Genomic DNA, 15,811 nt, shown 5'->3' with positions numbered 1-15,811 from the left:
CCTCCCGAGTAGCTGGAATTACAGGCGCCCAATACCATGCCCGGCTAATTGTACTTTTAGTAGAGACAGGGTTTCACTATGTTAGCCAGGCTGGTCTTGAAATCCTGACCTCAGGCAATCCACCCACCTCGGCCTCCCAAAGTGCTGAGATTACAGGCATAAGCCACCACACCCAGCCTTTTTTTTCTTAAACTAAGGAGAAAATCGAATTTCCTCTCCAGTCTATGACACTGTCTGTCCATCACTGTACGGAGAGGAGCTGGGCCCCAGTCCCTAAAGCAGCTCACACTCCCTTCGTGGGGCTGTGCTGTCTGTTCTAACTGACACCCAGAGCGGAGACGACAGAGGTCAGTGGCCAGGCGTGTTTCCCTTCACGGAGACGACAGGAGGTCAGCGGCCAGGCGTGTTTCCCTTCACGGAGACGACAGGAGGTCAGCGGCCAGGCGTGTTTCCCTTCGGGTGACGACAGGAGGTCAGTGGCCAGGCGTGTTTCCCTTTGCAGAGACGAACGAAGTCAGTGGCCAGGCGTTTCCCTTCTTGGAGATGAAGGAGGTCAGTGGCCATGTGTGTTTCCGTTCGTGGAGACGAAGGAAGACAGTGGCCAGGCGTGTTTCCCTTCGGGAGAAGTGGTGCACGCGAAACAGCGCTTCATGGAGTCTGAGTGCGACGACACAGCAGTGCCTTCCAAACAGCAGGTTCATTCGCACACACGGCGCCTCTCCAGAAGGCAGGTTCTGGGACTGAGAGCTTTCTAGATAGCACAGCTTTGCCCTCCATCAAGAAGTGACTCCTGTGTGGGGGTTTCAGGCTCTCTACACCCTGATGAAAAGACAAAACCTGCCACATTGCTTCTCAAAATAAATGGGTCCTAGAAAAGGGAATGATTCCAGAAGCAGCTGTTCAGGGAGACCACTGAAAACAAGCGAGTCAAAGCCCAGGGCTTCCTGCACCAGCTGTATTCACACTGGCTGTAGGCACCATGGCCCGAGGCTGGGGCGAGGGAGAGCCGCAGCTCAAGGACAAGGATTCACAGAAAACTCCCGTTTCTAGGTCACCTCAAGGAGCAGGAAACCATCAAAAGACATCGCTAAATGGATTTACCCTTCTAGGTCTGTCTAGTGTGTAAGCAGAATTTTCCTTTTTAAATAAAAGAGGGTGATTAGAAAAGGTGTCCAACAGCACAAATGAATACTACAACATAAAAAACACTTGGGATCCGGAGGAGGCTGAATGTTTCCGTTAAATAAATATTGAACATTTCAGGTTTGGTACATTCCAATTCATTATGTAGAAAATAGGACACCTCTTTTGAACTATCCCTTTTATTTTTAAGTTCAAGAACAACTAGTCTTAAGATAATGAGTATTCCAAAGCTCTAAGGGGAAAAGCCTTGCCAGTACTTTCTGGCTGTTGAATGTATTATCTGGTACTCACAACTAAAAACAAAAAATTGAAATTCACTTGATTTTTAACAATATGTCTAGGCTAACTCAAAGAAAGTGAGAAGATTTATTAAGAAGGACCCAGAACTTGGAGCTTCCAGAAAAGAAACAGCCTTGCCTGAGGTTCCCTCAGATACTTCCAGCCATGGGGGCCAGCAATTATGTATGACTCGTGGGCACTGGTGCCCACGGTTTATAGCAGCAGCCTCCATGCAACCGAAATACAGATAAGCCGGCTGGGTGTTGTGGTTCATGCCTATTAGTAATCCCAGCACTTTGGGAGGCCGAGGTGGGAGGACTGCTTAAGCCCAGGAGTTCAAGACCAGCCTGGGCAACATAGCAAGACCCCATCTCTACAAAAAAATAAAAATTAGTCAGGCATGGTGGTACATGCCTATAGTCCTAGCCACTTGGGAGGCTAAGGAGGGAGGATTGCTTGAGCCTGGTAGCTGGAGGTTGCAGTGAGTTATGACTGCACCACTGCACTCCAGCCTGGGCAACAGAGGGAGACCCTGCCTGGAGGGGAAAAAAAAAATGGAAAGAAATACAGATAAACCCCCTCACTGATACTGGAACCCACAATACATGGTTCATCTGGACAGACAAATTCTGCACATTCATCTCTCCTGGTGGGGCCCAAAGGTTCCCTGGACCCCCAACAGGTGAGCTAAAGGCAGCAGCGGCCTGGCAGCCCTCAGCACCCAGGGCTCAGCTCTGCCCGGGGACGCCCCAGCCCTTACCAGCTTGGCCTTTCTCAGGTGGTCACCTCTCCTCTCCTGCTTCTTGAAGGATTCATACGAAACAGGATCTATGCCCCACAAACATTCCGTCCATTTGCCATAGATCATAAAGAGCTTCTTTTTGCTGTAATTAAATGGGATTTTTAAAGCCAAGTTTTAGTCATTACAAACCATTTGTCTAAACATGTAGCACCTTAATTTTGACCCTGGAATAAATTCCCTTCAGGCATGTTTTCTTATGCATTTTGGGACATCTCTGGACATAAATGCGAAGGTGAAAATTTGCATTCTGGGACCATTCCTAGCCCTGATACACACCATGGAAAGGAAAATGAAGGGCCGGAAACCTAAAGGACGGACAGCCCACCGGGCTGCAGGAGATGGGAAGGGACAGAAACCCAAAAGATAGATGGCCCATGGGACTGCAGGAGACGGGAAGGGATGGAAACCCAAAGGATGGTCGGCCCAGGGGGCTGCAGGAGACGGGAAGGGGCAAAAAAGAGTGAGCGTTTTAAAATGTAAAGCTGCATGCGCCCACTGATCATTTTCAACACGCTGAATGTGTTGTGTGTGTGTCCTTCAGCCCTTTTCTATAAATCACTGCAGTCAATGCTGCTTGCTTAATCTTTGGTTCCCTGCCTGACTTTTTTCATCAATAACAACCCAGAGACCTTTGCAGAGTGGCCACCAGAGCTCTCGATTCTAAAAGGGATGAAGTCAAATAGTGCCAGACTCCACTTTCTTTCTCCTTTCGCCTCTTGCTGGGAAGAGTCAACCGTGACCACAGACTCCCGGGAAGTGCAACTCTGACAGGCTTGGGACCCAGGAGGGGACGGTGTCTCTGCAGTGCCTGCAAAGCCAGCACACAGACGCGGGGAACTGGGCCAGGCCTCACCTAGTAGACAGCCTGGGGACAACTCTGTCTCCAAGGACAGAGCACCCTTAAATTTAGGATGGAAAACCAGACAACCAAAACACACTTTACATGCACTCACTGAAGGTCAGCGAGTCTGGCCTCGGGGTCCCCGCCCGGTTCTGGAAAAACATGTTTTACATGCACTCACTGAGGGTCAGCGAGTGTTGGCCTCGGCGCCCCCGCCTATTTCTGGAAACAGACAGCCAGCTGCTCCCTGGGCTGAGTTCCAAGGGGGAGAGGTGTCAAGGCACTGATGACTGCTACCCCGTTGTAAGACTGCTGTCCCTTTTAGGTCCACATGTTGATCCTCACATGTTTTATGGGAGAAATGGTCAGTCATAAGCCTGGCCATTCTATTTTATAGGCTGTTTAAACGGGTGCATTTCTGGTCTACCATAGAGGGTGGACAGAGCAGAAACACCAACTGTCTTATTTTTTTGAGACAGCCTCTTGCTTGGCTGCCCCGGCTGGAGCGCACTGGCGTGATCTTGGCTCACTGCAACCTCCATCTCCCAGGCTCAAGAGATTCTTGTGCCTCAGCCTCCTGAGTAGCTGGGATTACAGATGTGCGCCATCACACCTGGCTAATTTTCGTATTTTTAGTAGAGACGGGGTTTTACCATGTTAGCCAGGCTGGTCTCGAACTCCTGACCTCAGGTGATCTGCCCACCTCAGAAGTGATGGGATTACAGGCATGAGCCACTGCACCTGGCCCTGACTGTTTTAAATTGGGGACTAGTTTCTAATGGGAAATGTCTACATTTTTGGAACTAGAAGGAACTTCATGACATTCTATGGCTCAAATTCCTTACTGAAAAAAACAAATGTGAGACCCAGATTACAAAGTAATTAACCCAAATGGGGAGAAAAAAACTGAAAAATTTGTTAAAACAGTACTGACCATTTCTCTGCTCACAAAAACTTGTGAAAGTCCCTGATTTAAAGACTGGAGTGAACTGGTCACGTGACACTGACGCCCCACAAGCTAACACATTTGAGTCTCGCCTGACAACGTGCATGGGGTGCTGGTAGAAGGAAAACACAAGGCCACACTTCCCACCCACCTCAGCTCTGCTGCGAAACAGTCTCCTCTCATCTCCCAGTGGAAATAGCTGACTTCTCAAGACAATTTTATCAAAAGAAGATGGCCCCAGTAACAAGCCACCTAGAAACTACATTCAAAAATACCCCTTATTTCCTTTTATGCTCAATAACAAAATGTCTTTCCAAAACAAAAAAGAGTCATACTTCTGGACCATGAACAGATGGCACTGGTGTACCCGCGTCTCGTGCACGTTGGCACACGCAGGCCCAGGAGCATCTGAGCCCTCTAACGTGGACACACAGGCTGTAGTGATGCCCCATGAACACCTGGCAAGGACCTACTTTTTGTCTTGAATGTGTCCTTCCACCTTGTGAAGTTCTTTTCCAAATAATCCACACGGTTTAAAGTGAAGCACACACTTATGTCCAGTTCTGTGAGAAAAACAAACACAGGTTTCTGCTGCAAGACAGCAAACAGCCGGAAAGGGTAACTCTGTAACAGGAGAAGCGCGGTGGAGGCCCCTGGGGCAGGCGGGGGGTGACTGCAAATGGGTGTGGTGGGCCTTTGGGGCGATGGAAGTGTTTGAAACGGGCTGTGGGGACGGCTCCATGATTTGGTCAATTTACTAAAAATCACTTAAGTGTCCACTCAGAATGGGCGAATCTTATGATGCATCGATTATACCTCACTAAAGTGGTGAAAAGGCAAAGCCCACCAGTCATGAGCTTCCAGGAATAGGGCATTCAAGCCTAGACAGTGGCCAACGGCCGTGGACGGCCACTGCGCCGCACCTGGCAATGACACGGCTCTTCTGCATAGCTCAAAGCCTTAAAGTAACGACCGTGACTAAAAACGAGGCCTTGAACGAGGAGCATCCACGGCCAACACCGGTCAGAGTCAAGTCTAGGCAGCTGCTATGCCTGGGCTGGCGGGGACACGGCAGCAGCTCGTGAGGCTGAGCTAAAACCCACCAGGAGCACGGATGCTCACGCTCCCCGGCTCGCCCATCCCCACCCGGAGCCTCGCACTCTCACCCAACGGTGGGGTGCTGTCACCTGTGGTTTAAAATCTCCACTGTCCCATACTGCTCTATCCACAGCTTCCCGATGATGACGTTGTGGACGCAGCAGGTGGGGTTGGTCCAGGTGTAGGCTTCATTATGTCTGTGAAGACAGCAGAAAACAAGCAGTGAGAGTCCAGAAAAGCCAAGACACGACGTGACCCAAGACGCAACGACCAGGCAGGGCTGGGTCACAGCAACCGGCACCCGCGGGAGAAAAGCACGCTGCTTTGAAGCCCCTGCGACAGAGGCTGTGTATTTAGCATGCGTTTGAAATGTACTTCTTCTTTCCTTTGTAGCATCTACAAAGCTTTCTACTTAAATGTCAAGACAAGTTAATAAGCAATCAAAGAAGACTGAACAAAGACAAATGGCTTTCCTGTGAAGTCGTCAAAAGAAAAGCCACCTCACCAAACACACGCGGCAGTAATGCAGGGTCCTGGGCATGCGGCCCTAGCTTTCTGGGGAGCTGGCACATGGCCGTGGAGGGGTGCAGGGTTTTCAACCGCACTCCACATACTTGTTTCCTTTATTCCTCATCCTCCCAAATGGCCCTGCCCAAGAAGAAAACACCCCACCAATGTGAGGCAGCAGATCAGCAGCCCTGTGTTCTAAGGGGCTCCGTGGAGCCACAGTGAAGGCAGAAATCTGCTCAGAGCAGGATATTTTGCGACACGTCTGGAATTCTCTCAATTTCCTGGGGGTGGAACCCAAACTGGTTCATCAGCAAGGTTATCAGCAAGGTGTGCAACTTTATCAGCAAGGTGTGCAACTTCTCATTTCTGCACGCCTCTTCTCAAGCAAGGCCATTGCACAACAGGCACTCGGCCGTACCAGCCCCAGGACACACTCTCAGGGGCTTCTCCAGGTCCTTGTGGAACCTTCTAGCCACCATCCAGGCAGGGCCAATGTGAAGCAAAACCCACATCAAATGCTTCATCAGGCAAGGTGTCATTTATTACTTATTTCTGTATGTATTTGTTAGGACCTGCTGCCTACAACAAGACTGCAGGCAGTGGCTTGGCAAGACTCACATCTCAGAACTGGTGGCCCAGGAGGACGCCAGCATCCGGTCTGTGTCTGCCAGGTCTTAGCGGCCGGCATTTGTTGGAGACTCGTGTTTTGCTCTGAGGTGTCTTTGGTTGACACTGGATTGGGGAGCATTTAGGCTGAGAGTGAAGAGGGGTGGCAAGCAGCCTCTGAGGGTCCCCTCCCACGCTGTTTCAAATTCCAACCCTAAGTCACCCCTGCCACATGAGCACAGGGTGGGGGAGTGTGCAAAGGGCCACTTCCCTGGCTTCCTTCTCAGCTCTCTCCCCCTGTGGGATGCAGTGCCCTGCAGCAAGCAGCCCAGAAGGGGAGCCAGGACACAGGCGCCACGGGCAACCCAACCCTCATCGCCACCGCAACCTCACGGTCCCCGGCCCTCAGACACCTGCCAGCCTGGTGTGGAAGCTGCTAAGTTTGGGACAGTTATGCAGCAGAAGACAAGAAATACAATGAATGATGCCGGAATGGGGGGCGAGTTCCAACTGCAGACATGAGGACGCACCCCAGCAACATGGGACCCTGGTCATACAATGAATGATGTGACCGAAAGGGGGGCAAATTCCAACTGCAGATGTGAGGACGCACCCCAGCAACACGGGACCCTGGTCAGGAAGCTCATCTGAAGACGTTTCTGCTGTGGGGAGGTCACCACCTCAGGAGAAAAATGACAGGGTTTCCTCCTGAAGGAAGCTTTCCCTCCACATCACCAGCACCCATTTCAGTTTCTGCAGGAAGCGGATCTCAGCAGGACGCACCGACACTCACTTGAGCAGCTCCAGGGTGATGGTGCCTCGGGGCTCCGCCTCCACGCTTTTGCCCCAGAACTTGAGCTTGGGGTAGATGGAGCCGTGGAACAGGAAGTCATGGTTGAGACCTTCCGAGTGGAACGCACTGATGGGGGGGTGGTGACTGACCTGTTCCGATATAAATCTGAACCCTAAATCTTCCCTAGGTCAAAGAATAAAAAAGAGAAAGAGACACATTAATGGCAGCAAAATAAAAGAAAGGGCAGCTCAGACATCATGTGGAGCCCCTCACAGGACACTGGGAAGCAGGGGCCCTCCATGCCACAACATGTGGCAGAAACACCCAACACCACCTCTCCGACATCGCACTTGGCCTAACGTTGGCAACAGACACACACACAAACATGACGTCGCACTTGGCCTAACGTTGGCAACAAACACACACACAAACATGACACTGCACTCGGCCTAACGGCAACAGACACACACACAAACACGATATCGCACTCGGCCTAACATTGGCAACACACACACAAACATGACATCGCACTTGGCCTAACATTGGCAACAGACACACACACAAACACGATATCGCACTCGGCCTAACATTGGCAACACACACACAAACATGACATCGCACTTGGCCTAACGTTGGCAACAGACACACACACAAACATGACATCGCACTTGGCCTAACGTTGGCAACAGACACACACACAAACATGACATCACACTTGGCCTAACGTTGGCAACAGACACACACACAAACATGACATCGCACTTGGCCTAACGTTGGCAACAGACACACACACAAACATGACATCGCACTTGGCCTAACGTTGGCAACAGACACACACACAAACATGACATCGCACTTGGCCTAACGTTGGCAACAGACACACACACAAACATGACATCGCACTCGGCCTAACATTGGCAACACACACAAACATGACATCGCACTTGGCCTAACGTTGGCAACAGACACACACACAAACATGACATTGCACTCGGCCTAACATTGGCAACAGACACACATACACACAAACATGACATCACACTTGGCCTAACGTTGGCAACAGACACACATACACACAAACATGACATCACACTTGGCCTAACGTTGGCAACACACACACAAACACGACATCGCACTTGGCCTAACGCTGGCAACAGACACACACACACATGGCTTCCAGAGCACATCTGACCCACCCAGAGAGCGCAATGGTGCAGGAGAGGCCTCTACCCTGATGCCCCGCTTGCTCTCCACCTGAGCCACAGCAGTGTCTGGCTAGAGGTGCCCAGAGACGCAGGTGGAGAAGCAACCCTTACACACCTCTGACTCCAAACCCTCAACCCCGAGGGACTCCCATTGCCCAGGAACTCAGGACCCTAAACCCTTTCTGAAGGGGGTGCCCCTTCCTTGTCTTTCTACAAGGCCCCTGAAATTTCCGAGACGGAATGGTTTATACCCCAAAATACTCCTGTCCAGGAACAGGATTTTTAGTGTACTCTCTTTTTCAATCAAAATGTCAGCTTTTAATTGTTCCGGAACTGTGAATACACCTACAGTTGTAGTCATTAAAAATTAGAAAAGCTAAACCACATAATTACCAACTTAACTGGAATCAGAATTTCCAATCATTACAGAAGAAGGAAAGTTGAAAAATTAGATTTTAAAAGGTTGACTACCAAGGTATGTAATTTACAAAATGAATACTTGTCTGAGAAAAGAATGTGTATTTTTAGCTATAACAAGGGATCTGTAGGGATCCAGGGTATCAGGAAAGGACTCGGTCCACGTCCATGGCCCCTAACCTGACAGACTGCCAGGGTCTCACAGACACACAGCACATGGCAGACACTGGCAAGGACGATCTGGAAGTGAACTCATGACAGACGACGTGTCTCGGCGTTGCGAAGGTGCATAGCTTGCTTCCGGCTGTGCAGCAGGAGCTCCGGCCCCGGGTGCAGCCCCTGGGGAAGGGTGCTGGCGGCACGCCCTGCTCTACCCAGCCCAGGCGGCTTGCATTCCTTTCACCCACAAGGCTTCTCCTCTATCATCTAGAACTTCTTTCCTCTTCTGATTTATCTTTTTCTTTTTCTTTTTTTGAGATGGAATCTCAAAAATCTCTGTCGCCCAGGCTGGAGTGCAGTGGCGTGATCTCGGCTCACTGCAACCTCCGCCTCCAGGTTCAAGTGATTCTCCGGCCTCAGCCTCCCGAGTAGCTGGGATTACAGGCGCCCGCCACGATGCCCGGCTAATTTTTTGTATTTTTTAGTAGAAACGAGGTTTCACCATGTCGGCCAGGCTAGTCTCGAACTCCTGACCTCAGGCGATCTGCCTACCTCAACCTCTCAAAGTGCTGGGATTACAGGCGTGAACCACCACGCCCGGCCTGATTTATCTTTTTCAAGACATTTTAATAATTTTTTAAGAGCCAATCCCGTCAATGCCTCTGACAGTGGCACAGCATGCTGACCAGAGGACGAGAAGGCTGGCAGGCAGCAACAGGAATACTGCTCAAGAGAAATATCTAGAAAAGGAAGCACACTCTACATGAATTCCGAACAGAAGACTCCCTCACAAGTGATTCTCGTGGCCAGTCTTTCCCTTGTCCAGGCCTCACCCTCCCCTTTCCCAGAAGCAGAAGCAGGGCTGCTCCCTGCAGCTTGTGCCAAGACCCACAGTTGCCTGCTGGACTCTGCTGTCACCACGCCACACTCTGTCCAAACTAGTCCTACTTGCTCAAAGGCAATGACATCTTGAGAACAGGTGCTCGGCTGCCCAGTGCCAGCCAACTTCTAAATCAGACGAAAAACACAAAGTTGGCATTCACGCACGGGCAGCATGTGGGTAAGGACCAGCAGCTGACCCAGCCAGGATGAGCCAGGAACAGATTAGAATTTGAAGCTGTGACATTTATGTTGCTTCTCCAAACTGCATAGTGATTTATATACAGAAGTGCAGGAAAGCTTGTACTACTAACAACGGATCCTCCCAAAATGGTGACAAGCAGTGCTGACACACCTTCTAGGACAAACGTGGGCACGCACTTTTAAACTCTTTACACACTGGAAAAGAGCCCATCTGAAGCAAACCAAATCCCACAACCATTTGCTCACTATTGACAAAAATCTCAATCACGGCCAGGCGTGGTGGCTCACGCCTGTAATCCCAGCACTTTGGGAGGCCAAGGTGGGCAGATCACCTGAGGTTGGGAGTTCGACACCAGCCTGGCCAACAAGGTGAAACCCTGTCTCTACTGAAAACACGAAAATTAGCCAGGCCTGGTGGCGTGCACCTGTAATCCCAACTACTCAGGAAGCTGAGGCGGAGAATCAGGAGAATTGCTTGAACCAGCAGGCGGAGGTTGCAGCGAGCTGAGATCATGCCACTGCCCTCCAGCCTGGGCAACCAATGGAGATTCCATCTCAAAAAAAAAAATTCTCAATCATTAATAACACATAAAATACAATAAAGGGCCCCAAAACAGCAACCTGAAGTTTCAAAGGAACTGCACTTCTTGGAACCCAAGATGCCATTCATTGCACTGCACACCATTATTTTATGAAAGAAAGAAAAAAATGCTGCAAATGAAACTATGACTTGGACTGGGCACAGAGGCTCACACCTGTAATCCTAGCACTTTGGGAGGCTGAGGTGGGAAGATAACTTGAGCCCAGGAGGTCGAGGCTACAGTGAGCCGTGATCATATCCAGGAGGTTAAGGCAGGAGGTCGAGGCTACAGTGAGCCGTGATCATGTCACTGAACTTCAGCCTGGGCGACAGAGTGAGACCTCGTCTCAAAAAAAAAAAAAAAAGGAACAAGAAACTGACATGTAGAAGTGCTGCCACGTGAACAAGGTGTCTTAGAATCGATGAAACACTCTAATTTAGAAAAAGTTTTTAATATCACAGGAAAATTATGACATGTTAAAAAGGGATACAAATTAACATTATCATATTTTGAAACACACACAAAAGAAAGTCTAACAAAATGCTGACAGTTCTCCTTATTTTTTTTAAAGAGACACGGTCTGGCTCTGTAGTCCAGGTTAGAGTGCAGTGGCACGATCACTGTAACTGAACTCCTGGGCTCAAGTGATGCTCCTGCCTGGGCCTCCTGAGTTGCAGGATTCATCTTTTCTACCTTTCTTAATGTTACACATTTTCTATAAGGAGCACTCTCTCGTAATTAAAAAAACAAACAGACTTCATAATAAAATAACCCAACAGAATCTCAACTAACCCAGAATCCACATAAGAGGCTAATTGTTTTGGCTCAACTCCCTTTTTCACAGAAAAATAATAAAACAAGATGATAAAGGAGCCCGCCTTCCCTCCCGTCTGCACTCTGTTCCTGGGCAGGGAGGCGTGCAGCCCAGCAGCCTGTGGCAAACAGCTTGCATTCTGCACAGCAGACTTGTCTACATAACCACCCACGCCCCTCCAGCTCCTTCTCCCCAGGCAGGCGGAGCGAGCTCTGTGTGCTGGGCTCCACTGACAGTCAGAAGAGTGAAGGGCGTCCCACCAGCAAGCTCCTTCTCCCCAGACAGAGCGAGCTCTGTGTGCTGGGCTACCTCGACAGTCGGAAGACTGAAGGGTGCAGCGAGAGTGCCCCGCCCCTCCCTCCTTCAGAACCACAGCTTAGCCCTGTCACAGAGACAGCGGCTGAACTGTGCTCTGCTGACTCTCCCTACACATCTGCCCATGGGCACCTGCATGCATCTACAAGAGAATGACGGGGTCCACGGGCAGTGGAATAGAAATCATTTTAGACATCACCAAACGGCCCTGAAGGAAGCCACCCACATCCCTCTCATCCACAGCTCCCCGGAGCCCCAGCCAGGCTGCTCAATGGCTGAGGAATTACCACACTGCCACATACACGCCGTGGTCTGGCCTGCTTTTGACTTCATTTGTTGGTTTGGGTGGGCACTGTCACCTGGGCAAAATCCCAGGATGATTCTGTGAATAACCACAGCAGTCCCCGGGGCAACCAGGTGGGTGAAGAGAACCCCAACCAGTCCTTCCAGAGGCCCAGCCACAAACAACATGATCTGGGGCCCGGCTGGACCTCTGGGGTCAGAGTTCTAGGACTTGGAGTCAGTCTCAGGTCTGTGAGGTGAGGGCCACCGAGACAGGAGGGAAGCTGGGGAGACTCTAGGAAGGGATGGCAACGCTGCCTAGAAGAAAGTTCCATAGGAAGAAGTTTCAGGGATGTCTGGAGATGAGGCGTGGTCTAGTTAACTCCCCCTTGGCCAGAGCCGTCTGACCCTTCCTAAAACTCTGGGGAGGCTGTGGTGGCAAACGTGGCCTTGGGAGTGAAGCTCCTCTTTGCAATCATTCCTGTGTTTGGATTTACCTGCTTTTTCAATAGCGTTCACTAAATGCTTTAGTAAAACAGCCTAGTTTTGCTCATTAGTACCTATTTCCATTTTCGGTGAAGCTCACAACAATCCTACACATTTCACAGACATCGCACACACACACGGAAGCGTCTACAGTGCGCGCTATCTCCACGCTTGAGTGGAACACACTAAAATATCTCATTGCCAGCGCTTTACACTCACTCAGACGCTGTGGCACTGCTAGCACAACGCCCCATGTGTGTGAAACATCTCGCCTACAGCATCCAAACGCTTTCGTGAGCTCTTAATTCAAACAGTTTATTCTCAGAGCAGAGGAATCAATGCTAGTGAAAGAATCAAACTTATCTGTCATCCAAGGAATTCCATTTACAAGATATTTATGATGGGCCTTTCCCCCCTTACCTGATTAATTCATACGTTTCTCCCAAGAGTGGATTAAATGGTTTGCCGGTCCTCTCCCACTGGGAAGCCACAGCCGAAACAGCAAAAGCAGCCACAGACTGTAAATAATCCACGGGGGGGACAGGAACAGCTTCAGTTAGGAAACGCGCTGGAGAAGATGGCCTCTTGTGGAGGGCGGTGGGCACCTGGTTTCTGTCACTATTTGTTCCGTGTGAGTTTTCAGTTTTCCCCGAGCAGTGTGTCTGAGATTATAGGACTTCCAGGGAACGCCCTTCATCACCCGCCACTCCCCCAACAGCACAAAGAAGGAACTGGGTGCTGCCTTCCACCCCCGGAGCCGGGCCCTTCTGGCAGATGCTGCAGCAATGTCAGCCACTCTGTCTCATATGCACACACAAGGCCACACACTCAACACACATACCCCAAGCACTCATTCACAGAGGCATGCGCACACACGCGCACAGGGACACACGTTATGTGCACCCACAGTCACACACTTGTATTTTGTTATTTTTTAGACACAGGGTCTCACTCTGTCACCCAGGCTGGAGTGCAGTGGCATAATCGTGGCTCACTGTAGCCTCTAGCTCCTGGGCACAAGCGATCCTCTCTCATCAGCCTCTCAAGTAGCTGGCATTGCAGGTATGCACCACTGCACCTGGCTAAGTTTTTAAAAAATTTTTGTAGAGATGCGGTCTCACTGTGTTGCCTCAGCTGGTCTCAACCTCCAGGAGCAATTCATCAGCCTCAGCCTCCCGAAGTGTTGGGATTACAGGCATGAGCCACCGTGCGTGCCCAGCCCACAGTCACACACATGGGGCGCAGTGATGCAACAGGACCCAAGAGGAGCCCAAGGGCAGAGCCCACCGCCACCTTCAGCTCCAAGAGGCGGAGACTCCCGGCAGAAGGCGGCAGCAGGGAGCTCTTGGGGCCACTGAGAGCTCAATGGCATTTCCTGCAAGTTCTGTCATCACACACCTGTGGTGACAGGACAAATGCCACGACCGCCAGGCAGGATGGCACTGAACACTGAGGGGAGCTGTGCGAGTCCTCACAGATGCCTGGGGCCCCAAGACTGTGCAGCCAGACATGCAAGGGGCGTCACTTTCATGACAAACTCCTGCCTGGCACCCCTAAGGCCCACCTGCATCCTCTCCAGGGGCTGGGGCTGGCAGGAGGCCCTGTGGATGAGGTACACGTGCTCCATGTACTCCGTGATCCGCTGCAAGAAGCTCAGAGGCTCGTTGAAGGCGATTGGCATCGTGATCTTGGACAGCTCCTGGAAAGATGGGGAAGACTCGCTGGTTACTGCTGCCTTCCTGACACCGCTGGGCTGCCCGATGCCCCTGCTCTGAGCATCCCTTCATGGAACCGCAGACTCTGGGGTTGAACCGGATCTTCAAACCCCCCATGGGTGAGCCACTCCCTGCCCCATCGGCCCTGCCCTGTGAGCCTCGGCTGCCATCAGACCTAACACACAATCTGTGCTGAGCCTGCAGAGGTCTCTGGCATGACACCCCTGAATCCTCTCTGCCTCCCCAGCCCACCGCCCCATTCCAGACACAGAGACTGCCACAGGGGCTCCTGGGCCCACCTGCGCCCCCTCCCCTACTCCACATCTTCTCCACCCCACTTCCAGAGTAGTGGTCCCAGGCTGGGCACGGTGGCTCACACCTAAAATCCAAGCATCCTGGGAGGCCGAGGCGGGTGGATCCCTTGAGGTCAGGAGTTCAAGACCAGCCTGGCCAACACAGCGAAACCCTGTCTATACTAAAAATTCAAAAATTAGCTGTGCATGGTGGCGCACACCTGTAATCCCAGCTACTCGGGAGGCTGAGGCAGGAGAATCGCTTGAACCCAGGAGGTGAAGGTTGCGGTGAGCCGATATTGTGCTATTGCCCTCCAGCCTGGGAGACAGAGCCAGACTCCGTCTCAAAAACAAAAAAAAAAAACAGAGTAGTGGTCCCAAGCAGAGCCACCCGCGCCATTAAAAATAGTCCCTGGCTTCCCGTCCCTCCAGGATGCCTCGGACACACCTGAACCTGGCAAATGAGGCCTCCCATAACATGGCTCCATGCGGCTTTCCCCTAAGGCCTTCCGAGTTGGCAAAGGAGTCTCAGGTGTCTGCTCCCAGGCCCTGGACGGCACAGAGAGGACGCATGGCTCAGTGGGGGAAGCTGGGAAGATGCCAAAGGGACGAGTGCCCACAGGGGCCACTCTTCCCGCCGGGCTTCCAGGAAAGGGATCCCAAGGGCAGTAGGCATTCCAGGGAAACACAGCTGTCACCTCAGGGCAGGCTCTTCAGAAAGGAGCAGGGTCTGGGGTGGCCAAAGCAGAGGCAGAGGGAGAGGGACAAGGAGAGAAGGAGAGGACCAGAGAGACCAGAAAGGAACGAGGAAAGGACCCAGAGAGGCCAGAGAGGGACAAGGAGAGGACCCAGAGAGGCCAGAGAGGGACAAGGAGAGGACCAGAGAGGTCAGAAAGGGACAAGGAGAGGACCCAGAGAGGCCAGGAGGGACAAGGAGAGGACCCAGAGAGGGACAAGGAGAAGACCCAGAGAGGTCAGAGAGGGACAAGGAGAGGACCCAGAGAGGCCAGAGAGGGACAAGGAGAGGACCCAGAGAGGGACAAGGAAAGGACCCAGAGAGGCCAGAGAGGGACAAGGAGAGGACCCAGAGAGGCCAGAGAGGGACAAGGAGAGGACCCAGAGAGGGACAAGGAGAGGACCCAGAGAGGGACAAGGAGAGGACCCAGAGAGGCCAGGAGGGAGTGGAGGAGGAGGTGCTAGTGGCAACAGGGACAGGGCAGGCTTTGGAATCCACTTGCTGTGGGTTCCCAGCTGACACACACACGAGCTGCTAAGCCTCTCAGGCTCCTCGCCTGCACCAGGGACTAGGACGGCCCCACCAAGGCCTCAGGACACCACAGGCACTGGGTGCGCAGGGTGGACGGAGGGTGGGCGGGGTGTGCACAGCAACACAAGGATGCGCTCTGCCTGGGCCGCGAGGTTCCCAAAACTCAGCGTCCGTGC

The 15,811-nt window shown here is 51.8% G+C and overlaps 1 protein-coding gene across 4 annotated transcripts in view; it reads right to left on the bottom strand.

The window, feature by feature from the left end:
* OSBPL2 (oxysterol binding protein like 2) overlaps positions 1-15,811 on the bottom strand; it is a 57,237-nt gene that overhangs the window by 9,817 nt on the left and 31,609 nt on the right. For all 4 annotated transcript variants that reach the window (XM_004062486.4, XM_055372842.2, XM_055372843.2 and 1 more), the window contains 6 exons: positions 13,925-14,059; positions 12,781-12,878; positions 7,019-7,201; positions 5,199-5,306; positions 4,485-4,574; positions 2,183-2,306 (listed from right to left, as the gene is read on the bottom strand). In XM_004062486.4, the coding sequence (XP_004062534.1) occupies positions 2,183-2,306; positions 4,485-4,574; positions 5,199-5,306; positions 7,019-7,201; positions 12,781-12,878; positions 13,925-14,059 (738 nt within the window). The remainder of the gene's footprint in view (positions 1-2,182; positions 2,307-4,484; positions 4,575-5,198; positions 5,307-7,018; positions 7,202-12,780; positions 12,879-13,924; positions 14,060-15,811) is intronic.

The sequence above is a fragment of the Gorilla gorilla genome, chromosome 21, assembly GCF_029281585.2.
Source record: "Gorilla gorilla gorilla isolate KB3781 chromosome 21, NHGRI_mGorGor1-v2.1_pri, whole genome shotgun sequence".
NCBI lineage: Eukaryota > Metazoa > Chordata > Mammalia > Primates > Hominidae > Gorilla > Gorilla gorilla.
This window is presented reverse-complemented; position numbering and strand designations above follow the sequence as displayed.